Source organism: Syngnathus acus, chromosome 2 (genome assembly GCF_901709675.1).
Source record: "Syngnathus acus chromosome 2, fSynAcu1.2, whole genome shotgun sequence".
Classification (NCBI taxonomy): Eukaryota; Metazoa; Chordata; class Actinopteri; order Syngnathiformes; family Syngnathidae; genus Syngnathus; species Syngnathus acus.
In genome coordinates, this window is record NC_051088.1 from 22,021,025 (window position 1) to 22,045,956 (window position 24,932).

Here is a 24,932-nt window from a genome sequence, read left to right on the forward strand (position 1 = left end):
TGGATTTCTGGCCACATAAAGATATGCTAATGTTGGATTTAATAGCCTCCTGCCTGGTTAAACTACAGAAATTATATATTGAGCTGAAGCTATCAAAGGCTTTCACTGGAATAAAACAGTAAATCCTGCCTTGTTATTGAGATTCTTAGCTCGGTTGGGTCGGCAGTGGCGCTTTTGCCATGTGGGCAAATCCAAATAACAAAAAGCTACTGTTGCTTGAGGGACGTGCAACAATACCATGCACATTACTGCGTGAAGAAAAGCCTTTTTGTCTTGCGTTATTAGCAGCTTTGTCATTCAAATTCATGTTTGCATGGAGGTCATTCAACTTTACGACAAAAGTGAACGAGGTTTGTTATGGGTCCAGGTGTGGAGGTTTTTTGCTTTATGCTTTTTTTTTGCAGTTGGATTTATAGCAGTCGTTACTTTTGACAGAAGGGAGCCTCACATACTGTAGTAGCCGCCAATTTACAACCACGGTAAGACCGTGTGCCGGTTTTAATGGTGTCTTGGGTTTTGTATTCACGCCCTAATAGAATCGACTGGACAAAATGTGCTTTTGTAAGTGGAACCTTTAACATGAGTGCGAGTTGGTTGTTTAGAGGTTTTGTCTGGTTACTGTAAAACAGGCAGATTGTTAAATATGCAGAATTGGATGGATTTGAATGTTTTTTTTGCTTATTGAAATAAAAACCAATATATGATACAACGCAGTTCTACACCACAACCACATATTATTTCTCCCTGAGTGACCATTTTATATTTTTTAGTTAAGTGTGATTTAAATCATGTCTAATAGCCACATGTGTTGCTAAGTGTTTACGTGCGTTATCACTTTCCCACCGCTAGAGGTCCCCCTCACGCTTGTCTGCAAACTGCTCCGAGCTGACCAACAGCTGTGGGGAAAAATAAATATCCGATTCAGTTTGACCACAAAAATAAAGCAATACTTGATTGTCACTTGTTCATTTTCAGAAATTTGTATTTATCAAATTACTTTCGAGTTGGTTCGTCCTTTTTTTTTTTGGCCAAATATTCCAACAGTTGTCTGCTTTTGTGTGTAAGTGTACCTAATTTTGTGACCAGTGACTTGTGTATTTTCAGTCCAGTGTTGTTAATTGTGGCAATCTTTCATAAGTCTAATTTTTAACACTTGTCCACAGGAGACTGATAAGACATTTGATAAAATACAAAAAATGTTGATACTATACAAGAATATAGATGAAATACAAACTTTCAGGTCAGCATTTTAGATCAGCAAAATATCACTGTCCTCACAAGGAGCTTCATTATTAAACTTGTACATTTTTACATGAGCATCTCTGTCCAGATGAGCGCAGACTGTTCCTGATGCAGTACCGTGTCGGTTTCCCGGCAACGAGTTGAGCTAATTCACGTATAATTTCAAATTACCAGAGGAGTGTCTGAGACTTTAAAGTACATTTCGAGGAGGGTTCATGTCGGTCGGGCAACAGATAGCTGAGGCCATCAAGACAGAAGAATCCAATTAAAGCATGGACAAAGATTTCATTTCAGACTCGTCTTGAGTTGGAGAGAAAAACTGATAAAACTGGTTAAGTTGACACGAGTCTTTTTGGGCGCTTTGGGCTTTTCTGTCAATATCAAGGCAACGACGCTCTGCGTTTCCCACCCGAGCCGAGCACAAAAAGCTCGGCAGCAGTGAAAGATTGAAGCTGTGATGTACTTTGACATTTTTGGGTGAACTTTCTTTTGACGCGAAGTAGCAACAACTCATCATTATTTACTTTCCTCTCTGAATTTTTACCTTTGCCGTAGAAGATGCGTTTTTATCAGAGTGGGTTTGTGCGCAACTGTTGATTTCAATGTCAAGCCAGGTTTTTCTTGAAATTATCGCTGGCTTATGTACGCTCGCCTCTAGTGACTTTCTTTTTGTGTGGTCATCAAAAGATGATTGTAAGCTATTTCACAAACATTGGCCACCTCTAATACAAGTATTTTGAAAAGTGTAGCAGGTGTTGGATGGGCAGATGAATGAAAACAGCACAAGTTGGTGAAAGGAAAATGGTGGTGCAAAGACCTCAAAACAACCCGTCGTGAAATCCTCAACCGGATCGAAGTTACCGCAATTTCTTCTTCGCAAGAGACGTAATGAACAAAACTACAGAAAGTCAACCAGAAGGTGCAAATTGCGCAAGAACCGCGAAACCAAATTGGGGCCAAGGAAATCAACTTTGGATCACAGCGGGGATTTCATAGCTTGTGCTAGCATGGCTTCTTTTCTTACAAGCTCATTAATCTCCATTGATTGAAGCAGCAAAATCGATCCAAAAATCTATAGGAACCGTCTGACAATATAAAAGAGACAAATTTTTTTTTCCCCCTCCACAATTAAAAACAGTTTGAAGGTGTCGTAGCAACGTGCCAATCCAAGTGTAAACAATCGTCGCAGTTTAAACAATAAATTAGCCTCGCGCGATACACTGCGAAATCAACAGCGAATGCGCCTTTTGGCTTTTGTTGCCATGGCAACCAGATGTGGACCTCGTGGGTTTCGTTGCGGTTAGGAGCCGCTATGAGTTTGACCCTTTGCTAGCTAGCTAGCTAGGTGGCACATGACACAGCAAACATGAATACTCCAACCAAAACTGTCAACAACTTTAACAAGCAAGCTAATGCCATTAGCATGTGCTAATCTATGAATCTAAAAAAAAAATCAGCACGGCTCTTTTAGCTTTAACGATTCTTTTCAGAATGTACTTTAACCAAACATGGCTGCCAAGTCATGGGTGGCTAGAAATGTGACATCATCATTCGGAAATTGATTCAAAATTGTTCAGTTTTCAGAAACAGGCAGCTAAAAATCAAAATCCAAGTTGAGTATTAAACATTGGCGAGGACCGCGTATTAAATTTGGGTGATGTTATTTTATCGTTATTCGCATATAAAATGTTCAACGTCGAATGTTTGTTTTGGCGTAACATGCGGATGTTCTTGTTCCTCTGCAGCGAGAAAAGCTGATCCATGAGCTAGAGGAAGAGCGACGGCTGCGTCTGGAGAGCGAGAAGCGTCTGCGTGAAGTGACGGAAGAATCCGAGCTGGGCCGGGCACAGATCGTCTCCCTGCAGCAGCAATTCGCCAGGTGACTGAACCCAACACGTTCAGTCGCCCTTGTCGTCTTGCGTGACACACAAAAGTAGGACAAAGTATTCAAACAAAGCCTTTTTGCCGGCCGGCCGGTCTGGAGCTGCTAATTTGCTGATAGTCATGCGAGGCTCTTCACATTAGCTTCTCTCAAATCGGCCGCTTATCTCCTCATTAGAAAAGCGCTTCACACTTTAATGATCCCAGCGTGCAGCCGAAGACTCTTTGGCAGCGGAGGGATGGAATATTTAAAAAGATGCTGAGTGCATATTTGAAATGTGCCGTTGATGCAACAATGCTCTCGCTTCTCGACTTGCACGATTTTTACTCATCAACATTTTACTTGACGCCCAGTCAGAACCTGCTTTCATACGTACGTAGAAAATTGTTGGTGTTGATAAAAGAACGCTAATTATTATTATTATTATTATAACAATAACGATGATAGTAAAAAATAAATAAAAATAATAATAATAATGATAATGATAATAATAATAAAAAATAAAGAAATAAAAATAATAATAACAATAATAATGATGTTCATAATAATAAATAGTTAAATACATTTTTATTCACAAGTTTTGTTTTCATTCTGTTGAAACTCAATTAAAAGCAACAATGCTTGATTTTCATTGGTTAATTTTCATTCAATAATTCTTTTTCTCCACCAACAATTTTGTCCACATGTGAACATATGCTACCTAATACCAGTCTGCATTCTTTAGTCTGGCTTTTATTGTGCTGGAATTGTTCATTCAACTTCGAGCACTGACGTGTGATGATAATTTGAGCGTGTAATCTTGCGGCTTCCCCCTGTGAGTGAGACTCGTGCAGATAGTCTAGCAGCACTGTGAGAAAGCAAAATCCATCTAAGAATAGCGGAACATATCAAGCGTATCCCTGATTGGGTCCAAATGAATTTGTCACTGTGACTCGGGGTCACCTGGATGGATGGCGCTCATTGGGCGCCGGACCGCTGAGATTATCTGGTCAAAGATTCCATTGTCGGCTCCAAAAATGGGGTTTATCAACAGGAGGATGTTTGGAGACTCGCTCGGCTACTGTTGTCATTCTGTGACGGTTCTGTTCGGTCTTGGATGGTTGTCATTTCTGGGCTCAGGACACCTGGATAGGGCGGGGTCATACAAAGGTCAACTTGTGGCTTCGTCTGGGTGCACACAACCACTTGCCTATATATTTTTGGCGTGACTTGTTTTTTTTTTTTGCACACAAAAATCCCACCCATGTTGTACATGTTTGCTTGGTTGAGATTTAAAAAAAAAAGTCTCCCCGCCCCAAATGACTGGCCACTTAGCTCCAGACGAAGGTGTGTACACAAGCAAGCCCCCTCCCCCACTCGGCTGGGTTCTTAGCTTGGTGTGGGTCACATGCTCACCCCCCTCCTGACTTGGTCAACCCCCCCCCAGAGCTTCAACGGCGCGGCCTGCCGTCATTAAACGACTACGGATTAGTGGTGGACTGCAGCACACAACCCTGCTCAGCCCACCCTCAACGTCCCTCGACTCATTACGAGTTGGGACTTTGGAGCGCAGACGGAAGAAAAATGTGCCTTGAGAGCAACATCATCAGCTAACTTTAGTCGGACTTGGATCCCGCAACTGCGCCGTGAGGCCTCGAGATGACCCAAGTGCAGGCTGAAGCACTTGGTGCCCGTTTATATGCCCAAGGATGAAGGAGGCGCTCGCCAGGTAATTGGGTCCAACAGCGCCTTTTTTTTTTTTTTTTTTCCCACTATTGTGTTGTCTGGGATTTACAGTATATATTGAATCATATGTGCAACAGTCTAAAAACCTGGCCTGGTCTACTAAGTGGGTGCACCCAGCATGGTGTCTCTCGAAATTTGCTTTGTTTCTTGCTGGGAAGAATATGCTAAAAAAAAATTGCATCTTTTAAATACAGCCGTTGGCGCTCTTCGCAAAGGATTTGTTAATGATGCAAACGGGCAGGAATGGCTTCTCGGGTCTGGATGCTCGTGCTCCCGTTGAGATGCCTGCGCAGAATAAACTATTGGCTTATGTTTTTGTCTGGCCAGTGCTGTTGGGCTGGAGTGGAAAAGAGCGTCGTGCTCAAAGACCAGTGATGTCTCTGTTTGTTTGCTGATCAATGCGCTCTTTTGGAATGATTCAAATCCTGCAGCCAGCCACACCTGGCCCGAGTCTTTTAATTTGGCACGTTGCAGACGACCCCCCCCCCCACCCGCTGCGCTTGGGAAGCTACGGTATGAATCGAGCCCCTGTTCCAAACCGCACATCTGGGGTCATTACAAAGAGGCCGGCTGGGCTCGGTTCTTTTGAAGTGGCTTTCCCGCTCCTTCCAAATGACGATGTTAAATAGATAATTGGTGTCGGCGCTATTTTGGAAGCAGCTCGCATTTGGAGCATTTATTGGCTTTAATTTTCAACTTCCACTCTTGGACAGGGTATTAGGTTCAATTTAACTCACTTGAAGTCGTTTAACTGTGACTAAATAACGAGCTTTGGCGCCGACCACGGGTTTAACGTCTCCCTCCAATCGTTGTGCTTGCGTTCGACCGATTACTTCCCCGTGTCACCCGATTTTGTTTCCCTTTTTTTATTTTTTTATTTCATTCTTTAGTTTTAATTTAAGGCAGCACGGTAATGCACCAGTTAGCATGTCTGCCTTACAGTGCAGAGGTTGTAGGTTCGATTCCGGCTCCTGCCTTTTTGTGTGGTTTGCATGTTCTCCCCGTGCCTGCTTGGGTTTCGTACAGTGGAAAAAAACACGGTTAGGGACTTTTAGGGCAATTTTATTTATTTATTTACTTATTTATTCACATATCATATCACTTATTTATTTATTTCATATTTACTTATATCCTATTTATTTATTTATTAAATCATTTATTTTATGTATTGAGATCTTGTTTATTCATTTATTTTGTATTTATTTGTATCGTATTTATTTATTCGTTCGTTCATTTAAATGATCATTTTCATGGTAAACTTGGCCCAGTTTATTCTTTTTTTTTTTTTTTTCGTAGTCCTTTCTAAAACACACACACGCCACCCCTGCTGACTTCCGCCGCAGATTAAGCATGCTGTTTGTGATGTTTATAAGCATGCTGAAAGAGGTCAGATTACAAGCCTTTGCGGATGTGGGGCACACATGAACTGTTGGCGGCGGCTCGCCCCTTTGCATTCCCTCATCGTTTGTCGCCTGCCTGCAGCCAAACAACTTGTAATTCAAACTGACCTCATGATTGCAGTATAGATTTGGTTGCCCAGCAGCTGCTCTAGTTTAAATAAACGCAAGCCGCTGTGTCACTTCTGCGCTTTGATTGTCAAATCATTAAGTCATCTACTCTGAAGGTACAAAACGAACTCTCCGAACCAATCCAATTATTTCATGCTGATGGACTCGACTTTTTCGTCCACCCTCGTTTGACATATCGGACGAATCACTCATTTGCGGAGGAGTTTGGGAATGCCTGTTTTTTCTTTCGGATCCAACCTCCTCGCAAATATCCATCCACAAATTCTCCAGTTGTGTCCATATTGTGTGTCTACTCGACTTCCACCCCAGCTGGACATTTGTGATGAGCAATGCTCAGTCAGAACTTGTTGTTAGTCTTGTCATCATGACTAAGGTCTCACACTGGGGAGGCCCTCGTCGATATCCCACCCATGCCTGCAATCTATTTACTAAATGCCTCCAGAGGCTCCAGTTGGCCGATTCCTTTGGTGCACATGTGGGGTCCTTTAAAGACCTCTTTGTCCGGAGGCTGGCCATGGTGCTGATTCCATTTTATCATCATTTGCTGAAAGGAAGTAAACTACAGGTGGTCAAATGTCGGGGCTTGGTCGTGATGAAGCTTTTGTAACAACCATGTTCAGGAAAGTGGATTAAGAGTCTTTATGAGTGAGGACGCGCCAACATTTAGGTCATATCTAAGAAAGGGTCTCCTTGCATGTTTTGTGAAGCCGATCAGAGTAGCTTAGCGTCGGGCTAAGCCGGCCAATCATCTGTTTGCTTCACGCCAGAAGAATAACGCGCATAATTTGCCCCGGGTTTTGTGCGTAAGGCGATTGTGGCAACGCAACCCCCGATGGCCTCTATTCTGACGCACAACCTGCTGATTGTTCTTCAGCAGCTTTGGGCTTTTTTGCAATTGTTCTTTCGTCAAATCTGATTAGCGGCGCCGCTCAACTTGAGTGTCGGACAGCGGCGATAAAGTGAAAGTGGGACCTGTTGAGGATGGACAAAGACGAGATCGGATCAAGTCTCGAGTCTTTTCGAAGCTTTTCAATTGTGTTCAGCTTATGAGGAGACAATAATTGTGTTATATTGGTGTGGTTCTTCTAGATGTCGCTGAGCATGTCAAGAGCCATAACACACACACACACACGTACACACTTACACAAATGTACACACATGTACACACACGTACAGACACACACACATACAAGTATACACACATGTACACACGTACAGACACACACACACACACACACAGACACACATGTACACACGTGTACACACGTACACACACACACATATACATACACGTACACACAAGTACACACACGCATACGCGGATATACATAGATATACACACACGCATACACATATATAAATACGCATACACATATATAAATACATGTACACACACACGTACACACATGTAGACAAACATACACAAACACACGCACACATATACATGCACACACACAGAGACATACACTCACACACACAGACATACACAAACACACACATATACACACATATACACACACGCAGACATTCACACACATATACACACACACACGCACACACACAGACATCCACACACATATACACATACATGCACACACACTCACGCACACACGCACACACATATACACATGCACACACACACTGATGAGAGCGTAAGCCACGTCCACAGTTCATCCCAGCAGGCTTCTCCTTGTTCCCTACATGATCCAAGTCTAAGAGTGGTTTTGAGAGGACTTATTAACACGGCCCATATGGGAGCGTCTCAGCCACATCAGTGGACAAGGCCACTGCGGGATAATGACACAGCGTAACGAGAGGAGGATCTGTTTGAGGCCGGCTCGGAAACATGGAGCGAGCACGTCGCGTGTGGCTTCGGCCTTGAGCGCTCATGACAGTGTTGCCTTTTTTAGGCTCACAACCCTCATTTTGGTGTGCGGCAAAGCCTCTACGTCTGTCTTTGACATGTTTAAGACAACAAGGTTAAAAATGTTGGAGCAGAATTGAGTGTCAGCAAGGTATGCTGGGAATAATTAGAAGTACATATCTTCTCAAAATACATGAAGGGATTTGCAGTTCACCAAGGTTACACAAAGATGTGCAAACACACACTAATAACTGTAGAAAAGTAGAAAAGAAAAATACAGGGGGAAAATATTTTTCCATGGTTGTTTTGCCTCTTTTATATTTTCAAGTTTCAAGGCTGTAAAAAATATTTTGGGTCAATGTGGCTGACCCTTTTTACCCAAAAAAGAGGGTCTCTATTTTGTACGTTGTACGTGGTCACAAGGGATGGGAAAAAAAAAAATCCAATGTGCACATACAAAAAAAAATCCACCAAATTCATTCCATATGTTGCAATGGCGTAATAATGAATATGCACCAATGAAAGTTCAACCTGAAGTGAGAATGTGAGCTGATAGTTTGAGACTGTTGAGTGTTGAATTGACATGAATGTGTGTAAGCATATGTGTGTGCGCTTGTGTGTATAGGAAGTGAATCAAAAAATTGACGGACCTCAGGCTGTAAATTGATTGCCCACCCTAATTGCATTTCCGAGACGGTTGGCATTTTTTGCTTTTCAGCTCAAGCTCAGATGGATCAAGCGAGTTACAATTTAGTTCTGCTTCCCTCTATGCCCCGTTTGTCCTTTACCAGCTTTTCAAAGCTGTCAAAAGTGTTTTTGCAACGATGAAATTTTGTTTGAATCAGTCATTACTTCTACAACTACTTTGGCTTCGAATATTTTGATTGAGTGACCACCTCATGGGTAAGCGCTGAAGTAGCCTGATAACAATCCTGATCATTTGAATCAGGGAGGGAACCGAAACAGCCAACACGGCGGTCCTCGAGGATGTCTCAGAGGCTCCGCAAAACTTTTTGTTTTTTCCAACCCCCCAAATTTGGCAGAAAACGCCGTTAAATATTCATCCTACTGTATGTTCCCTCCAGGGATTGGGGAAACATGAGAACAAATTGCCAGAAAAATCGAAATTTACCCAAAAGTTAATTATCTGGATATCTCTGGAGGCAATACGACCCCCTGCCTTCTCACACTAGCTTTGCCAGTGCCTCGAGAGCCGGATTTGGACACCCGTGCTATATGGAACATTCATGAAGCCAGTACCAACTGTTGTCTTCAATTCTCTTGTCTGGCCAAGCCCATTTACTTTTATTTTATTTTATCCTATTTAATATTATTTGTTTATTTATTTATTCATTTGTTTCTTTATTCATTCATTCATTTTATTTCATTTTATATCATTTAATCCTCTTTAATATTATGTATTTATGTATTTATTTATTTACTTATATTTATTTGTTTCTTTGTTTCTTTCTTTGTTTCTTTCTTTGTTTCTTTCTTTCTTTCTTATTCTTTTTATTTATTTATTTATTCATTCATTTTGTTTTATTTTACTTTACTTTATTTTATATTTTATTTTATATTTAATCTTGTTTATTTATTTGTTCATTCATTCATTCATTCATTCATTCATTCATTCATTCATTTACAGTGCATACCACAGTTCATCAATGTCAATTTTTTTTCGAATGTCATTGTCCTCATACATACTAATTAATTCCCATGTCCACATACGGGCTCATCAATTTGAAATTAAAATGATGCCATCTGTTCTTGGATTACAAACACGGTCTGAATTGTAAGCGAGGGATTTCAGATTCAAAGCGAACGTGTAGCTCCCAAACTATCCTCGGATTTATGACGTGATCATGGCAAGCACGTTGGCGTCTCCTGAGACCATGCCCAGCGACTGTCACATCATCATCTTGCACCTCGTCACCGTGCCGATTTTTGAAAGTGACCAGTCGGTCTCACTCGCCGCCACTTTTGCACATTCGCTCAACGTCTGATTACAAGCGGCTTTTCAGAACAGCCTGGACAGATGGCGCGGACGGGTGGGCAAGCCTTCTCTGCATGGGCTCATCACAAGTAGCAGAGCAGATCAGCTGACTAGCAACAGTTTGATCGTGACAACGTTCTTCGTCTCGGCAACTGTCTCGGAGGGGGAAATCCATCTTCACGAGTGACTTACTATCTCAGACGCATTTCCATGCCATGAGATACCAAGTGTGTCATGTGAAATTATTCCTGTAACTTGTTGGTATTCACAAAAATGATTTATCGACTACGAATAATGTACGTTTATCTACGACAGTGACATATCGCCGGCCCGAACGATGAAATGCTCTTCCACGAGATGTCAGATGATAATTAATCTCATTCCACCTTTGCCACTCATAATAATGTAATAATAACATCACATTTTAATGTAAAATACGTGCCTTGGCGCCGTAACGCCCGGGCAACATTGACTTAGACGATGCCCGAAACGGAATGCCCAGAAGGTCAAAGTTCGATCTGAAGCTGACGCAAATCTCCTGGGCCGTTTTGGCTCTTCTCTCAAATGCCTGCTCTGCATGCAGACCGCATGTTTGGCGGCTGATTGTTTTGAGCAGACCGAGCCCTCAAGGTCAAAGTCACTCGGCGCTCGCTGCTGTGATTGCACTTTTATTCACGCGGGCAACGGCTCGTTTGCAAGCACATTGTTGTGCCGCAAAGACGAATGCGCCGGTCAGTCTTAATCCAAGTGCCTGTTTGTGTCGGGGGAAAAAACCCAACAAAGAAATACGGCGAAAACCATCTGGATGGGATTGCCAAAATTCACCCTGTCATCTCTTGTGTGTGCAGGATGGAGGAGAAGGTGCGGTCGCTTCTGCAGAATCAAGGACTGATGGAGCAGACCACGACAGACGACATTATGAAGGCCTACAAAGTAAACATTTTTTTCATACAATTACGACAAATATCTTCATTTTGTGGCTCATTTTGGCCATCCAAGTGATTCATCCGAAGTTGTTCGGTGCCTTGGTTGTATTTTTTTTTAGTTTAGCCAGGAAAGAAGTGGAAAGCAATCATGGCTGACCTTGTTATGAAGCAGAAATAGCTGCCGGGATGGAGGAGGGAAATAGAAGAAATAAGTAACATTCACACGGTCACCTTTTGAGTCACAATTGACAGTTTTTTTGTTTTCACACTTCCCTTGTGTGCCATAATGTTGTCTACCAAAAGGAGAATGCAGCAGACGAGAATGGGGGGAAAAAAAATGTTGATTTGCAAAAACAACACATTATACAACTAAATGAAGTATTCCAAGATTTAAATCCTTAAACCCGATCAGGGGATTGTAAGAAAATCTGATCAACGCAATGAGCGCATGCTTTCACTATTGTTGCATTGCAACTGAGTGATGAGGGGAAACTCCAAAAGAGGGCTGAAAGAGTGTGGCTAAATGTCATTGCTAATGAGCTCCAGTGAGGATTAGCGGCTAGTTTGACTGATAGCTTGCTAGTTGGCCTCAGGCGCTGAAGCTTCGGTGTAACACAAAACAAAACAACTACAAAAAAAGGTGGCGATGGAAATGATTTTGTTTTCATGGTGACCAAGGATGCTAGTTAGCTTGTTAGTTAGCTAACTAGGTTGCTAGTTGGTCTTAGGTGCAAATACTTTGTTGTAACACAAAAAAATAACTACTTAAAAGTTGGAGATGGAGATGCTTTTGCTTACATGGTGGCCAAGGATGCTAGTTAGCTTGATAGTTAGCTAACTAGCCTGACAGCTTGCTAGTTAGGTGCAAATGCTTTGTTGTAACGCAAAAAAAACAACTACAAAAAAAGTTGGAGATGGATACTTTTGCTTACATGGTGGCCAAGGATGCTAGTTAGCTTGATAGTTAGCTTGATAGCTTGCTAGTTAGCCTTGGGTGGAGATGGAAATGATTTTGCTTACATGATGCCAAGGATGCTAGTTAGATTGATGGTTAGCTTGATAGCTTGCTAGTTAGCCTTAGGTGGAGATGGAAATGATTTCGCTTACACGGCCAAGGATGCTAGTTAGCTTGCTAGTTAGCTCGATAGCTTGCTAGTTATCCTGAGGCGGATAAGCTTTGTTGTAATCAAAAACGACAAGACAAAGCTGGAGATGAATTTGCTTTCATGGAGGCACAAAGACGACAGATAAAATTTAATAAAAATTGAAGAAGCGAAGTAGAATCTGAGAAGAAGAGAGGTTTTAAATGTCTTCATTTAGTGAGATTTCACAAAGGGCTTCTTTGCTGTCTGTGGACTTTGCGGACAAGAACAAACATGGAGGGTTATTTGGCGATTCCCAGATGCTGAATAACGCAAGGCCAGCCTGTCCTCCGCAGCTGCTTTCTGTGCATTCAGCAGGCAAACTCAATAACTTGAAAGGGCAGCAGGAGGTCCAACGCTCCCGACCGTCCTTCTCTCTGCGGACGCTATTACGGGCGACTTTTAACAGCGCCTGATGAGCAGCGTCTGCAAACAAGCACAAGAAGCTCACCCAAAAAAAAAAAATTGCTTGGAACACAATTTTAAGATTGAAATCCTCTTAAATAAATCAAGTGGGAGGCCATTTTTATTTTCTTTGTGCGCTATCCAGAGAGTGGCTAATTTGAGGCTTATAATTACCGCTAGTTAATTACGGGATGGTGGGAAGACCTCCGTCGACTGCAAAGATAACTGGCGGAGAGGCAGGAAGGCCAAACGGGAGCAAGCGTGAAGGTCGCTGCTACAGTTTGGGAAACAAGAGGAACATGATTAGGGATTATGGGGATGTTTGGTTGAAGCCGCCTACCTCCCCGTCGGCCCATCTGCCCATTTGATCCGCTCCCCCTTTTTCTCTCGGCTTTCATCTTGCATTTCACTTCCTTCTGTGATTTCTGCCTTTTTGTCAGCTTCTTGTACAAAAGCGAGCCATCCTTTTTTTTCTTCTCAGCCCATCTGCTTCTGCTTCTTCTTGCCAACACCCCCCGGGCCTCCTCCCCAACAAATCCCGTCCCGCTCTACCTCCTCTAACCTGCCCTCTTTGTTTGCGCCTCCTCAGGAGAAATTCTCCGAGGAAGTGCGAAAGCAGCATGATCGCCCAGAGGAGAACGGCATCCCGCCGGCGACTCAGATGGATCCTGGGATGCGGCCGCACGCCGACACCAGCCAAACAGACGATAACGATGACAGGACCAAGCTCCTGTTAGAACGCCTAAAAACCCTGGAGGTAACTTCTCGATCTGCGGCTTCTTTCAAACATCTCCTCCACGTTTGTCAACAACAGACATCGTCCAGTTTGACATACAGGAAGTACAACGGAGATAATCATTCAGCAAAAGATCATTTGCTGCTGTTCCCGCAAGCCATCATTCAAATTTGATGGAGAATATGAGCTCATGATTACATTTGAAATGAGTTTATCACAAGATAGGTGCCATTTAATCCCGCCGCGCTACGCCACGTGATGGATGCAGAGCTTTCCAGGGGGGAGGGAGGAGGGGGGGGGGGCTGCAACCAGGCAGATGCTATACATCACTCGCCTATCCATCCGTTATTGTTGTCGCGGCTGCTCTTCACTGAGATCTTTTAAATACAAAAGGAAGAATCGAGACAAATTGATGATTTAGAAAAGTGAAATAGTATCTTGCATCTCGTCCAGATCAGAGTCTAAATTTAGCCATGTGAGTCGACACGTTGTATTGTTGCACAGCGAGCACTGGATCATGTTTCCATGTTTTTGTGCAGGAAAATGATCAAATGATCTGATTGCTTATTTATAGGTATGTTTATTTAAAATGAACATTTTTCAGTCTACAAAATATATACATATATGGATGGGAAAGAAATCTATTTATAATAATAATAATAATAAATAAATAAATAAATAAATAATAAAAATACATAAAAAAATAAATACTATACATGCATATGTGAATGTTGAGCCTGTGACCAATTGAAGTAGCAGAGCTGTAAAAAAAAAAAAAAAAAAATCTGTCACCTTATTAGGTACACAGAGCTGTTGAAAAAAAATCCGTCACCTCACGATCAATATTATGATCAATACCCTGAGCAGTAAATGATTTCAATGAAATATGTTATTCCAAGTGAGTGATACAAAGTTACGGTAGTTACCATGGAGGATGTCCTGCAGTTATCGCCATGTTCCCTCCCGGAGTTGGGGTTGAATCATTCCGTGAGAGAACCGATTGTTCCTCATTACATTTGCATCTGTCTCCGAAGCTTTGGGGATTTCATTTACCTTCTTCTCCCAGAACGTCGGGGCTATAATTACATCTCGCGCGTTCCTCGGAGGAATGACGCGTTCCTCCGAAAGGGCAGAGGGTGAGCGGCGCCGGGCTGCCTGACAGCTCCTAATACGCTGGCGGCCTCTGACAAATCGGAAACCCCCAGAGATCAATAGTCCTGCGTCTGGTCCCTCAGCAAGCCAAGGAGATATTCTTATTAGATCCCAACCCCAAAGTTCAACATCATGACTCGCATCCCCTTGACCTTTTCCTCCGTGGTACCTTGGAGGATTTTATCGGCCGTGTTGACGCTCTGTTGACCTTTCTAAGGCCAAGCGCGATTGTTGTATCCGCCTCATTCGTTGTTGTAGTTGTTGTTGCATCATATCGATGACTGAACCCAAACACGTGCTCTTTCCAGGAGAGGAACTCCGTCTTGACGTTGGAGAACGAGAGCCAGAGGGAGCAGTACGAACGCTGCCTGGATGAGGTGAGTGGTCATCACGTCACATCTTCTACAGCAGGATTGTGGGTGGGTTCCCTCAAGAATTGAGACGCGCCCGAATCCCATCTCCACATTCCGGTTCTGCTCAAAAATTGGAATTATTTTCACTCATCACAATATTTTTTTTTTCTTTGAACCCCTAGAAAAACACTGTAGAGCCTAAACAGCCACAAAAAGCACACACGTGTGCACACACTTATATACTACACACACAAACACGTACACGCAAATGTACACACACAAACACACAATACTACACACGCACACACAATACTACACCCACACACATACACACATATACACACAGACACTCACATTGAAACATACACACACATATACTACTCACACAAACACGTACACACGCATATACACACACACACACACACACACATACTCAATACTACACACACTCATAAACACACACACATATACGACACACACACACATTCTCTCTCTCACGCACACAAACATACTACACACGCACACACAATACTACACCCACACACATACACACATATACACACAGACACTCACATTGAAACATACACACACATATACTACTCACACAAACACGTACACACGCATATACACATGCACACACACACACACACACACACACACACACACACACAATACTACACACACACACTACACACACACACACACACACTCAATACTACACACACTCATAAACACACACCCATATACGACACACACACACATTCTCTCTCTCACGCACACAAACATACACACACACACACACACATTTTTATAAAAATGGACCATGGACCGTGTTAATTGCTATTTTTAGTATTTGCCGCAGGCCACTAAAAATGAACAAATGCCCACAAGTGGCCCCCGAGGTGTAGTTTGGACACCACCCTTCCACCGCTAACCTGAGGTCAACTCAAATGCCGCTTGTGCTCAGTAAAACGTCCGTGAAGCTGTTAGTTGGCTTTGATACAGCACAATTACCTTTGCCTGGTGGTTGTTTTTAAGCTGAGTACCGCCTAGGGAGTCACATGGGTGGGGGGGTATCAGTATAGCGGCCTGCTGAATCACGGCGAGTGGGAGTGCGCGATCCGAGGACGGAGAGGGGACGCGAGGAGGCGTGCGTCGGCTTCTGCTGGCGGGCGGATGAAATTGGAGTTGAAAGTGGCTGATTAAAGAAGATGATTGTTTACACGGGATCGTGGAGCGCGCGGGCAAACACATTAGCTACTCCAAGACGAGACGAGCGCAATCAGATGGCGAGTCTCTTCTCGAGTCGGCTTCCCCCATTCAATAAACAAGAATACTCCAGAGCCAACGCCGACTTAATGAAGGATCGATAAGCAGTAATGCGAGCCGCTTCGTTATTGACACTGTGGTCAGAGCCAAGACACAACAACGTTTAGTCTACTCGCTGATTAGTCTAATCATAATTAATACGAACCATAATTCTGATGATATTAGATTTGTCTGTGTTGTAGTGAATATTTTTGTTCTGTTCTTTAGTTTTTAAAATGTATGTATTGCTCTCTGTGTCCCTTTCAAGGTCGCCAATCAAGTCGTGCAGGCACTTGTCACTCAGAAGGTTTGTCTTCTATCTCCTCACCATGAGTGGACCGCTCACGTATGTGGACATTGTTTCAATTTCCGGTTCTGTCTTGCGACTAGGACCTGAGAGAAGAATGTCTCAAGCTGCGTACTCGGGTTTTTGATCTGGAACAGCAGAATCGGGCCCTGGGGATTCTCTTCCAGCAGCGTATCAAGCCCACCTCGGAGCTGCTCCTGCAGGTAGGCCGAACTGCGAGGAACTTATTCTCAACCGAAGTTATTTTCCACTTGATTAGTCCTTTAAAAGGCAGGTTGGTCTCGGCCGATAATGAAGAGAATTTGATAGGAGGGGGCGCTGCAAAGTGCCAATTGGTTTATCTTCATATTCCAAGTTTCTTGCTAGGGCTGTAAAGTATGAATGACTTTGCACTTTGCAATGCCTTCTAAAGGAATGCGGGTTTAGATTGGCTGGAAATTGCCTCAGATCATTGCAGAGCCACCTGAACACAAGCGCTTTACTGCAAAGCGCTGGGCGGAAAGAGAAGAAATGAGACAGACCCACCCATCTGTTGTTAGTGATGGTATAATATTGCCGGTGCAGAAGGAAGGTCATCTCTGAGGCCACAGGGCTCCACGCCGTCAATATGAAAACAACGGGCTGCTGAGAGAAAGAAAAAAAAAAAAGACTGGACTGGACTGGACTGTCAGCGCTGGAAAAAAATGAGCTAAATAGAACAGAGAGGGTGAACAGGCATAAAGGAAGAGCCAGGGGAGATAAGAAGGGAAGAGAGGAGAGTTGAAAATGAAGCTATCAGCCAGTTTCACCGCCACAGGGACGGAGGAGGAGACAGAAGGAGAGAATTTAGTGAAACCAAATTGTACTGTGCTGTGTTGTCAATCTGAAAGGTGTCAAAGTGGATCGAGCACTGGAATGATGGCGGCGCCGAGGTGACCCGCGGTCATTTTCTCACAAGATACAAAGCAGTCACGATATTTTGTGTCCGGGTTTGTTAGTAACCGATCGGGTCCGAGGAAGAATCATAAGCGATGATAAGGGAATTCTCTGGAGAGTCGCTAGACTGCATCATTAGCGAGCTTTCTCTTCTCGAGTGCTGAGACAACATGTGTGTATTTGTCCACGCTGACAAACTTCAGTCAAAATGTATTTTTGGTTCGTGCTAAGCTAATGAGATAAAGCCAGCATTCATACAATGTTATTGTGGAAGGAAAAAAAAAGAATGTGTGAAAACATCTCCATTTTTTAGAGCTCCATCTCAATTGACTCATTCATTGCCAACCCAGTTCATATCTTTGACGTCTAGAACCGTCAATGGCACTGAATGAGAATATAGAGATCAAGATTTTTTTTTTCTTTCTCCCTTGAGGTGTTTAAAGACGAGGTTCTTCTTCTTTTTCTTCTTCGCCTCTTTCTCCTTCTCCGCCTTCTCCTTCTTCTTCTTAGCAACAGCACCTCAGCATTAACTAACTCAGGCTAGCCACAATAAAAAAAAGAGGATTTTTTTTTTTTGTGTCATTAATTATTTCCAAATCCCTATCATGATCAAATTGGAATCATTAAAAACGTGTATCAATCATTAGCAATGACATCGGGGAGAGCCCTCATTCATGTTCACTGCCGGTAGTAAATGTAATAATATAATGAAGATGACATCGATAAATTATATTCTGACCCTACCTTGTTGTTCTTATTTAGCAAAAAGAGGAAATAACTTTCCTTTTTTTTTTTTGTTCTTTTTTTTACTACAACTTCAAGTCCGCCGAGATTTAATTTTGCGCTATTTGCAGTCCAGGACTAAAGCTTTTGCTTATCAGTAATTAAAAAGTTCTCCTTTTCCCCACGGGCTTCTTGAGCTTCACTGATAAAACGCCATCTTGAATTTGATGGCGCCATGGCCACGCACGCTCCTTCCCCCGTCCATCTCCGGTTCAGCCTGCCACAAACATCCGAGCGGCGTTTTGGGAAAAGGTATTGCGCAATAATGCTCGGCGTCCTGGCTGTGCAGCCACCCCGAACCGGCCTCGACTGCTTATCAAATATGGCAGGCGATTGGCAATTAAGTGTCCCATTACTTGGGACGAACGTCGCGCTTGGTCGGGGGACTCAAGGACGGAGCGTGACCTCCTCGCTGCTGTTGCACTTGCAGCATCTCCCGCTTGCTAATCGGGACAAGACGGAACACAAGCTAGTGTGTTTGTGTTTTTTTTTTATCTGGCTTTGCTCTTATCGCAAACAGACGCTGAATATGCGCTTTTTGTAAATGTGAGAGCGACGTAAAAGGCATTTGGGTCATGTTGATGGCCATTTTATGTTGAGTGGGTGTTTTTTCCTCCCTCGTCAACGTTGTCCTGCGCTTAGATATGTTGATAAGAAGAAGAGAGAGTGATGTTACAGTATTTACATACAAAACTGCAGGCTCGCAAATATTTCACAGTATATTCAAAAAAATTCAATTGTAGCTTAGAAGTAGTAGTAAAAAGGGACAAATCCATGCAGACGTCGTCCGTTCGACTTTTTTTGGCCGACCCCCCCTCACCCTCACCCCCTCTCCCTCCTTGACCCAATGACACTATTGACTGAATGCTTGATGAGGATGCTGAGGAGGTGGAATTCTACACTTTACGATAAGATCGGGAACCCTGTGACATTTCAGCCACTCCCATCTCATGTCCCGGGCAGGCTGCATCACTTTGACATTGATATTAAAGCTTTTAAAAAAATGAAAGGTGCCTAATTTATACCGCATGAACATTTAGGGATTGGTAAGAATAAAAACAATGGCATTCGGTTTATTAACGAGCACTGCTGTGAGATCTTAAATTTGTATGGAAAAAAAAGTTTAAAAAAAAAATATCTGTATATATATTAAAAATTTAAATGAATAAAAAATATAATATATATATTTATATATGTATGTATGTATGTACGTATATATTAAAAATTAAAAATAAATATATATATGTATGTATGTACGTATATATTAAAAATTTAAAATAAATAAATATATATGTATGTATGTGTCTGTGATAATATTTCTATAGTTTGCATATAGAAAAATATTGCACTGCACTGTCTGGAAATTCGAATGAAGTTAATTTGCTCACAGAAAGCCGGGCTAATTAAACGCTAAGATTAATACACCGAAGCCGTATTTGGTTTTGTCTTCTTTCCACTCAAGCAAATGAATTGTGGGGGAAATATTAAGAGGCGTCCCTTATTCCCTGATGCAATTATTTCTTGTTCACTTATGTTTTATTCCAACTGATGATGTAAATGTCGGCGAGTCGGAATCCAGCATGGAAACATTCAAGAGTATCTTCTTGCACAAATTCGGAGCAAGATTCTTTTTTTTTTTTTTTTTTTTAATTCCCTGATGTCAAATCTTTGCAACTTTTGCATTCCAGAAACTCCAGTCACGGATCATGGATCTGTCTGCGGCTGACTTGCTCCAGGAACCCGAAAGAAGCAAAGCTTTCTTACTGTCCAGGAACACAAATTCTCCTACAACCGTAAGCCTAATGGAAAGTGATTTTTTTTTTTACCGGTGCCCTTGAGCTAGCGGAGAAATCATTACATGATATTAAAATACAACCCTTAGCATCTAAAAGCCTGACCCCAACCCACTCTTAGCAGAAATGGTTGGCGGTGTCACTTAACACAAAGAAGAATACACACTTGTCATGTTACCAGAAAACCATCGATTGAGATGCTTGTCATTAAAAAAAAAAGACTTTATGGGACAATGTTCTTCATTGGTCACCTTATATATTATGCATTAAGGTGAGGAAAGGAGTTGGCGATGAAATAATGCCCAAAAAAGGTCATTTTGTCGAAATGTGCAGATTTTATTTCTTGACTTATAAATATGATATATTTTATTTTATTTTATTGTTTTTTATTATATTATATTATATTATATTATATTATATTATATTATATTATATTATTAATAAAAATGATAAAAATGACAATACATTTACAATAAATGTAAATATGCAGTATGTATTTTATTTATTTTTTCATTTTGTTATTTTTAAGAGCAACAGCAGAACCTTTCCGGTTTCCAATTCCCACAATGTTACATCTCGGTCTCACAGGAGTTGAACGGAAAGCCAGGTTTGCCCATCACCGCCAATTGTCTGAGCCAGCTGAGTCTGACAGCGCCGATGCCAACGTACCCACGCAGCAGCCGTAGCAGCAGCGAACTGTCGCTGTCGAGCGCATGCAGCGAACTCTCCAGCGGCTCCTACACCTGGAACGACGGGCCATCATCCTGTGGAAAAGTGGTAACAATCCTCCACTTTATTCCACCACATAAATCCGGTTTGATCTTTTATTCCATCTTTTCTTTGACCCTCCCTCAGCACTCATCTCTCACCTGGGAAAAGAGGCTAAATTTGGGTTCGTCCGCCCCAAGTAACATCAACGTCCCACTGGAGGAGCAGATGCCCACCAGGCGTAAGGAGACCAACATCCTGGAGGGGCTGAGGAAATTGCAAAGGAGGAAGCACAGGTCCTCATCCTCAACCAGGGTCTCCAAGTCCGGCTACAAAGACTGCATGAACTCCAACGAGGGTATTTACTCGCTTGGTATCAAGAGTAGCAGTAAAGGTGTGTCGAAGCCAACCCACGTTGGAAGAACATCGCTTCTTGTGGGGAAAAAGTTTTTGTCCGATTCGGACGACGCAGATGATGAGCTTGTGCAATCCGGCCAGGCCATTGACGTCTCCAACAGGGACAGCTGGTTCTCCTGCAAGAAGCTCCCCCACAGCATCTCTGACACGTTATGCAGCTGGGACGCGATCCAAGATGGAGGAAATGTGGCTGACAAGAGCCTCGTCGTGACAAAGCCCCTCTCGGAATTTCCATCAAACGAACGTCCCGAGAAACTCACGAGCAGTTGTCTCACCGAGAGTGGACGGCCGTCAGCGTTCACTCGAGTGTCGGTGCTGCACGTTCCCCCTTCGGATCCAGAAAGCTCCAATTGCTTCTCAGATGTGGACGATCTAGAAGAACTCAAATGTGACCCACAGGTGCCCTCAAGCCAACCAAAAGAGCAAGCGGAGAGGAAGTCCCGGAGCGCTTTCAAACCACTCAGGCCGCAGCGCTTGCAAAGGGATCGAGTCGGAACGCAGTCTGCAGATAGTAGACCAGAACCCATCCCGGCAACTAAGAATTATCTGTCCGACGAAAGCATCTTGGCAGTATTTGACGCTCAAGGGGAGCCAATTGAACTAAGTCCTCAGAAGCTGAATGGACCTACAATTGCCCCTTTAGTTAGTAAAGAAGACAACAAATTAGACCTTCAAGAAAAACCAACGAGTCAGAAGTCTACACATACGGACAACTACGCTGTCCTCGATTGTCCGGAGAAACCTTCGGAATATCAGCTCAGGACCGGCAAAACAAACCGGGGTGGCAACGCAGACCGGCTCTCCGTGCAGTTCGCCTCACAGCGGAAGTTAATCAAGCCGCCCGGCAGCCGAGCGTACAAAGGACATTCCATCCCACCTCTGAACGATTCTGCAGCTCCGATGGCAGTGGTCTCAAAACTGCCGGCTTGTAATAAACCTTCCGATTCCCCAATCAGATTGTCAAAAGGCACGACCACTGAGGCAAACGGTGGAAACTCAGGAACTCCAAGTCAGGAGAAAACACCCCCACCTCCAATCACGAAGATATCCCGTTTCATCAAGAGCTCCCAGAGCCCAAAGGTGGCCAACTCCAAACTTCCCAATCGGTCCGAATGGAGTAAAACCTCGTCCCCCGGTTCCCCTCGACTCTCAAGGAAACAACTGGAGTTTACCGACAATTGTGAACAACCAACCAGAGACAAACACTGTGAAAGCGTGAAAAATAAACTCAGGTCGCCTTCGCCACCCCCTCCGCCGGGTCGTACCACCTCCTTACTGATCAAACCAAATTACGAGGGGTCGCCTCAAGCACATAAAACGGGGCTAGCTCAGGCATCCGCTGCGAGGGGCCCGCCCCCGAGTTACTACACGTCTCTCCAACCAAATATGCAAGCAACACTACCCATTAAAGATAAAGACATGGACACGGACGCCGGCTACGGGACTGCACTCGCACCTCAGAAACTGGTCGACAAAACCAGTCAGCACCTTCAAAAGTCCTCTGGCATAACACCGAACACGGGCACTTCCAAGATGGCCGCCGCAAAAGACTACCTCCCACCCACAAACTCAGGCTTCGACCCCGAGATGGAAAATGCACCTAAAAGCTCAAAGAATGTCCCCCCGCCTTATAGTGCCATCAGAGGGTCCTCATTTGAAAATAAGAGAGGCTCCGCCCATGAATATGAGAACCAGAAGCCCTCGGTTAGTTTAACAGTTTCACTTCCGGAAGCCCCGACGGTAAAGACGGAACCGCTAAATGTTGTCAGCCCGTCAAGCTCGGTCGTGACTTCCCCGAACGCGTCGCAAAAGAGTCAAAAGACTCGCGTTTCCGTCGGGTTCAAAGCATTTTTAAAATCTCCTCCGGGCCATAAAAATAGTCCCTCTTTGCCAGATAAGCAAGAAAAAGATCATATCAACTTAGTTTCCAAGGAGACTGTGACTTCAAACGCCTCGAGCCAATGTGACAGCTCGCGGCCGGTGTGCGGTATCGATCCGCCATCGAAGATGTCTGTGACAGAGGTGGAAGGTGAAGTTCACGAGAGGTTACCGGAAGAGGAGCTCAATCCCGTCGTGACACCAGACGAGGGGGAGGTCTGCAATAAAGGCAAAAGGAGCAGTCTACTTTTCTCCAGATCCGTATCCATTACGGCCAAATCCCATCTGAAACCAGCCTTGGGAATGAACGGGGCCAAAGCCCGGAGCCAGAGCTTCAGTACCAACTACAGCGAGAAACCCAACATCAACGTTCTGGAGGGACCAGGAAAAATCAGAACTCAGATCATCACCAACTCAACAGAAAGGGGGATTTCTTTGTCCAGACAGAGTTCCTCGGAGGTTCCCGGCTCGGCGGAGAGTCCAGTCTACTCTCCCCGGACGAGACCCAACAATCAAAACGTCCCACCAGAGAGAACCTCAAAGTTCATTTCCAAAGGTGATGAATCTCAAAGCTCGGCAAAGGGGCAGACGGTCACGTCGCCCTCCCACAAGGAGACGCGTGGGTTGCCCGTCTGTGAGAAAAATCGAATAAATAACATCTGCAGGCCCGGAAAAGTCTCCTCACACTTTCAGCCTCCAGCCTCTTGTCCTTATAGTTCAGAAAACGTGGCGCGAGAAACGGGAGGCATGGCAACCACCCCTAATGAGGAAGAACTGAGCTCGGGAGGAAAAACCCTGACAGACTCTCCAAACCATGCCGCAGATATAGACGAGAAAAAAATCAGCCCGTCAGCCTGCACTATTGAAGAGAAGGTCATGATGGGAATTGAAGAAAATCTACAAAAATGTCAAGAACAAGAGAAGGTCGCCGCGACTGAGGCCAAACAAAAAAGCGCTCCTTCGCTAGCAAACTGGTTCGGTTTCCGGAAAAGCAAACTTCCGGCTGTGGCCGGGAAGAAAACCGACGTGCCCAAAGGGAAAGAAGAGAAGAAAGAGACCAAGATTGGATCGGTCCTGGGAGGCAAACAGATAAAGTTGGACAAGAAAAAGGAGAGGAAGAAAAACGACAGTCTGGAGGCGCAGAATCAATCGGAGATGAGCAACAAGCTGAGCTCCATCATGGACCACTGCAACAATCAAATGGGTCAGATTGCCAGTCAGCTCCAGTGCAGCGCCGCCTTCATCGGCAAGGACCAGTTTGTCAAGGAGCTTCTTGGCAGGTGCGTAAATCAACACCCCCCCCTCACATTGAATTCCCCCTAATTGATTACTCATTTAATTCCCGTCCCCGCTGCTGCCACACGTTGTCTCTCCACCGAGTCGTGAATCGAATCCTTCAAACGAATCGTTTGTAAACGATTGCTAGCGAACATTAGCTTCTAAAAAAAAAGAAAAAAATCTTAAACACAGCTGTCTGTTCCGGTTGTGACTCTTGAGACAATTGTTGCGCAGGCACGCTGCGGCGCTTCACTCCATTGATCCGTTTTTTTGTTTTTTTTTGGTCACACCTTCTGAGAAGCATCTTTGTTGGCATTTCGTGCTCACATAAGGGACAAGCAGCTTTCAACACATCTTGAAATACAGCTCAAATATTGTTTTTTTTTTACAGGACGGCTGGAAAAGGCAACTTAGTCACCGCATCGCCGACGGGGATCTCCACACCCAAGAAAAATTCAGAGATGAAGGGAGGAGACATGAAGATCTGTCCCGATGCGGCTGTAAGTTGGCGTTTTATTTTAATAACGACTCTTTTTATCGCTTCTTTTTCCCGAATCGGGACAGACTTGAAACACTGCTTTTGTTTTTCCAAT

At 43.7% G+C, this 24,932-nt stretch overlaps 1 protein-coding gene and 1 long non-coding RNA gene across 2 annotated transcripts in view; both read left to right on the plus strand.

Annotated features, from left to right (window-relative positions):
- LOC119131813 (nck-associated protein 5-like) overlaps positions 1–24,932 on the plus strand; it is a 56,988-nt gene that overhangs the window by 29,558 nt on the left and 2,498 nt on the right. Inside the window, exons 5-14 of the mRNA XM_037266552.1 lie at positions 2,988–3,121; positions 11,087–11,171; positions 13,301–13,468; positions 14,908–14,976; positions 16,529–16,567; positions 16,651–16,770; positions 19,954–20,070; positions 20,647–20,835; positions 20,914–24,341; positions 24,731–24,839. Of these exons, the coding sequence (XP_037122447.1) occupies positions 2,988–3,121; positions 11,087–11,171; positions 13,301–13,468; positions 14,908–14,976; positions 16,529–16,567; positions 16,651–16,770; positions 19,954–20,070; positions 20,647–20,835; positions 20,914–24,341; positions 24,731–24,839 (4,458 nt within the window). The remainder of the gene's footprint in view (positions 1–2,987; positions 3,122–11,086; positions 11,172–13,300; positions 13,469–14,907; positions 14,977–16,528; positions 16,568–16,650; positions 16,771–19,953; positions 20,071–20,646; positions 20,836–20,913; positions 24,342–24,730; positions 24,840–24,932) is intronic.
- Positions 11,178–12,758, plus strand: LOC119132591. The gene is made up of 2 exons (XR_005099913.1): positions 11,178–12,245; positions 12,331–12,758. It is a non-coding gene; the product is annotated as an uncharacterized LOC119132591 (long non-coding RNA).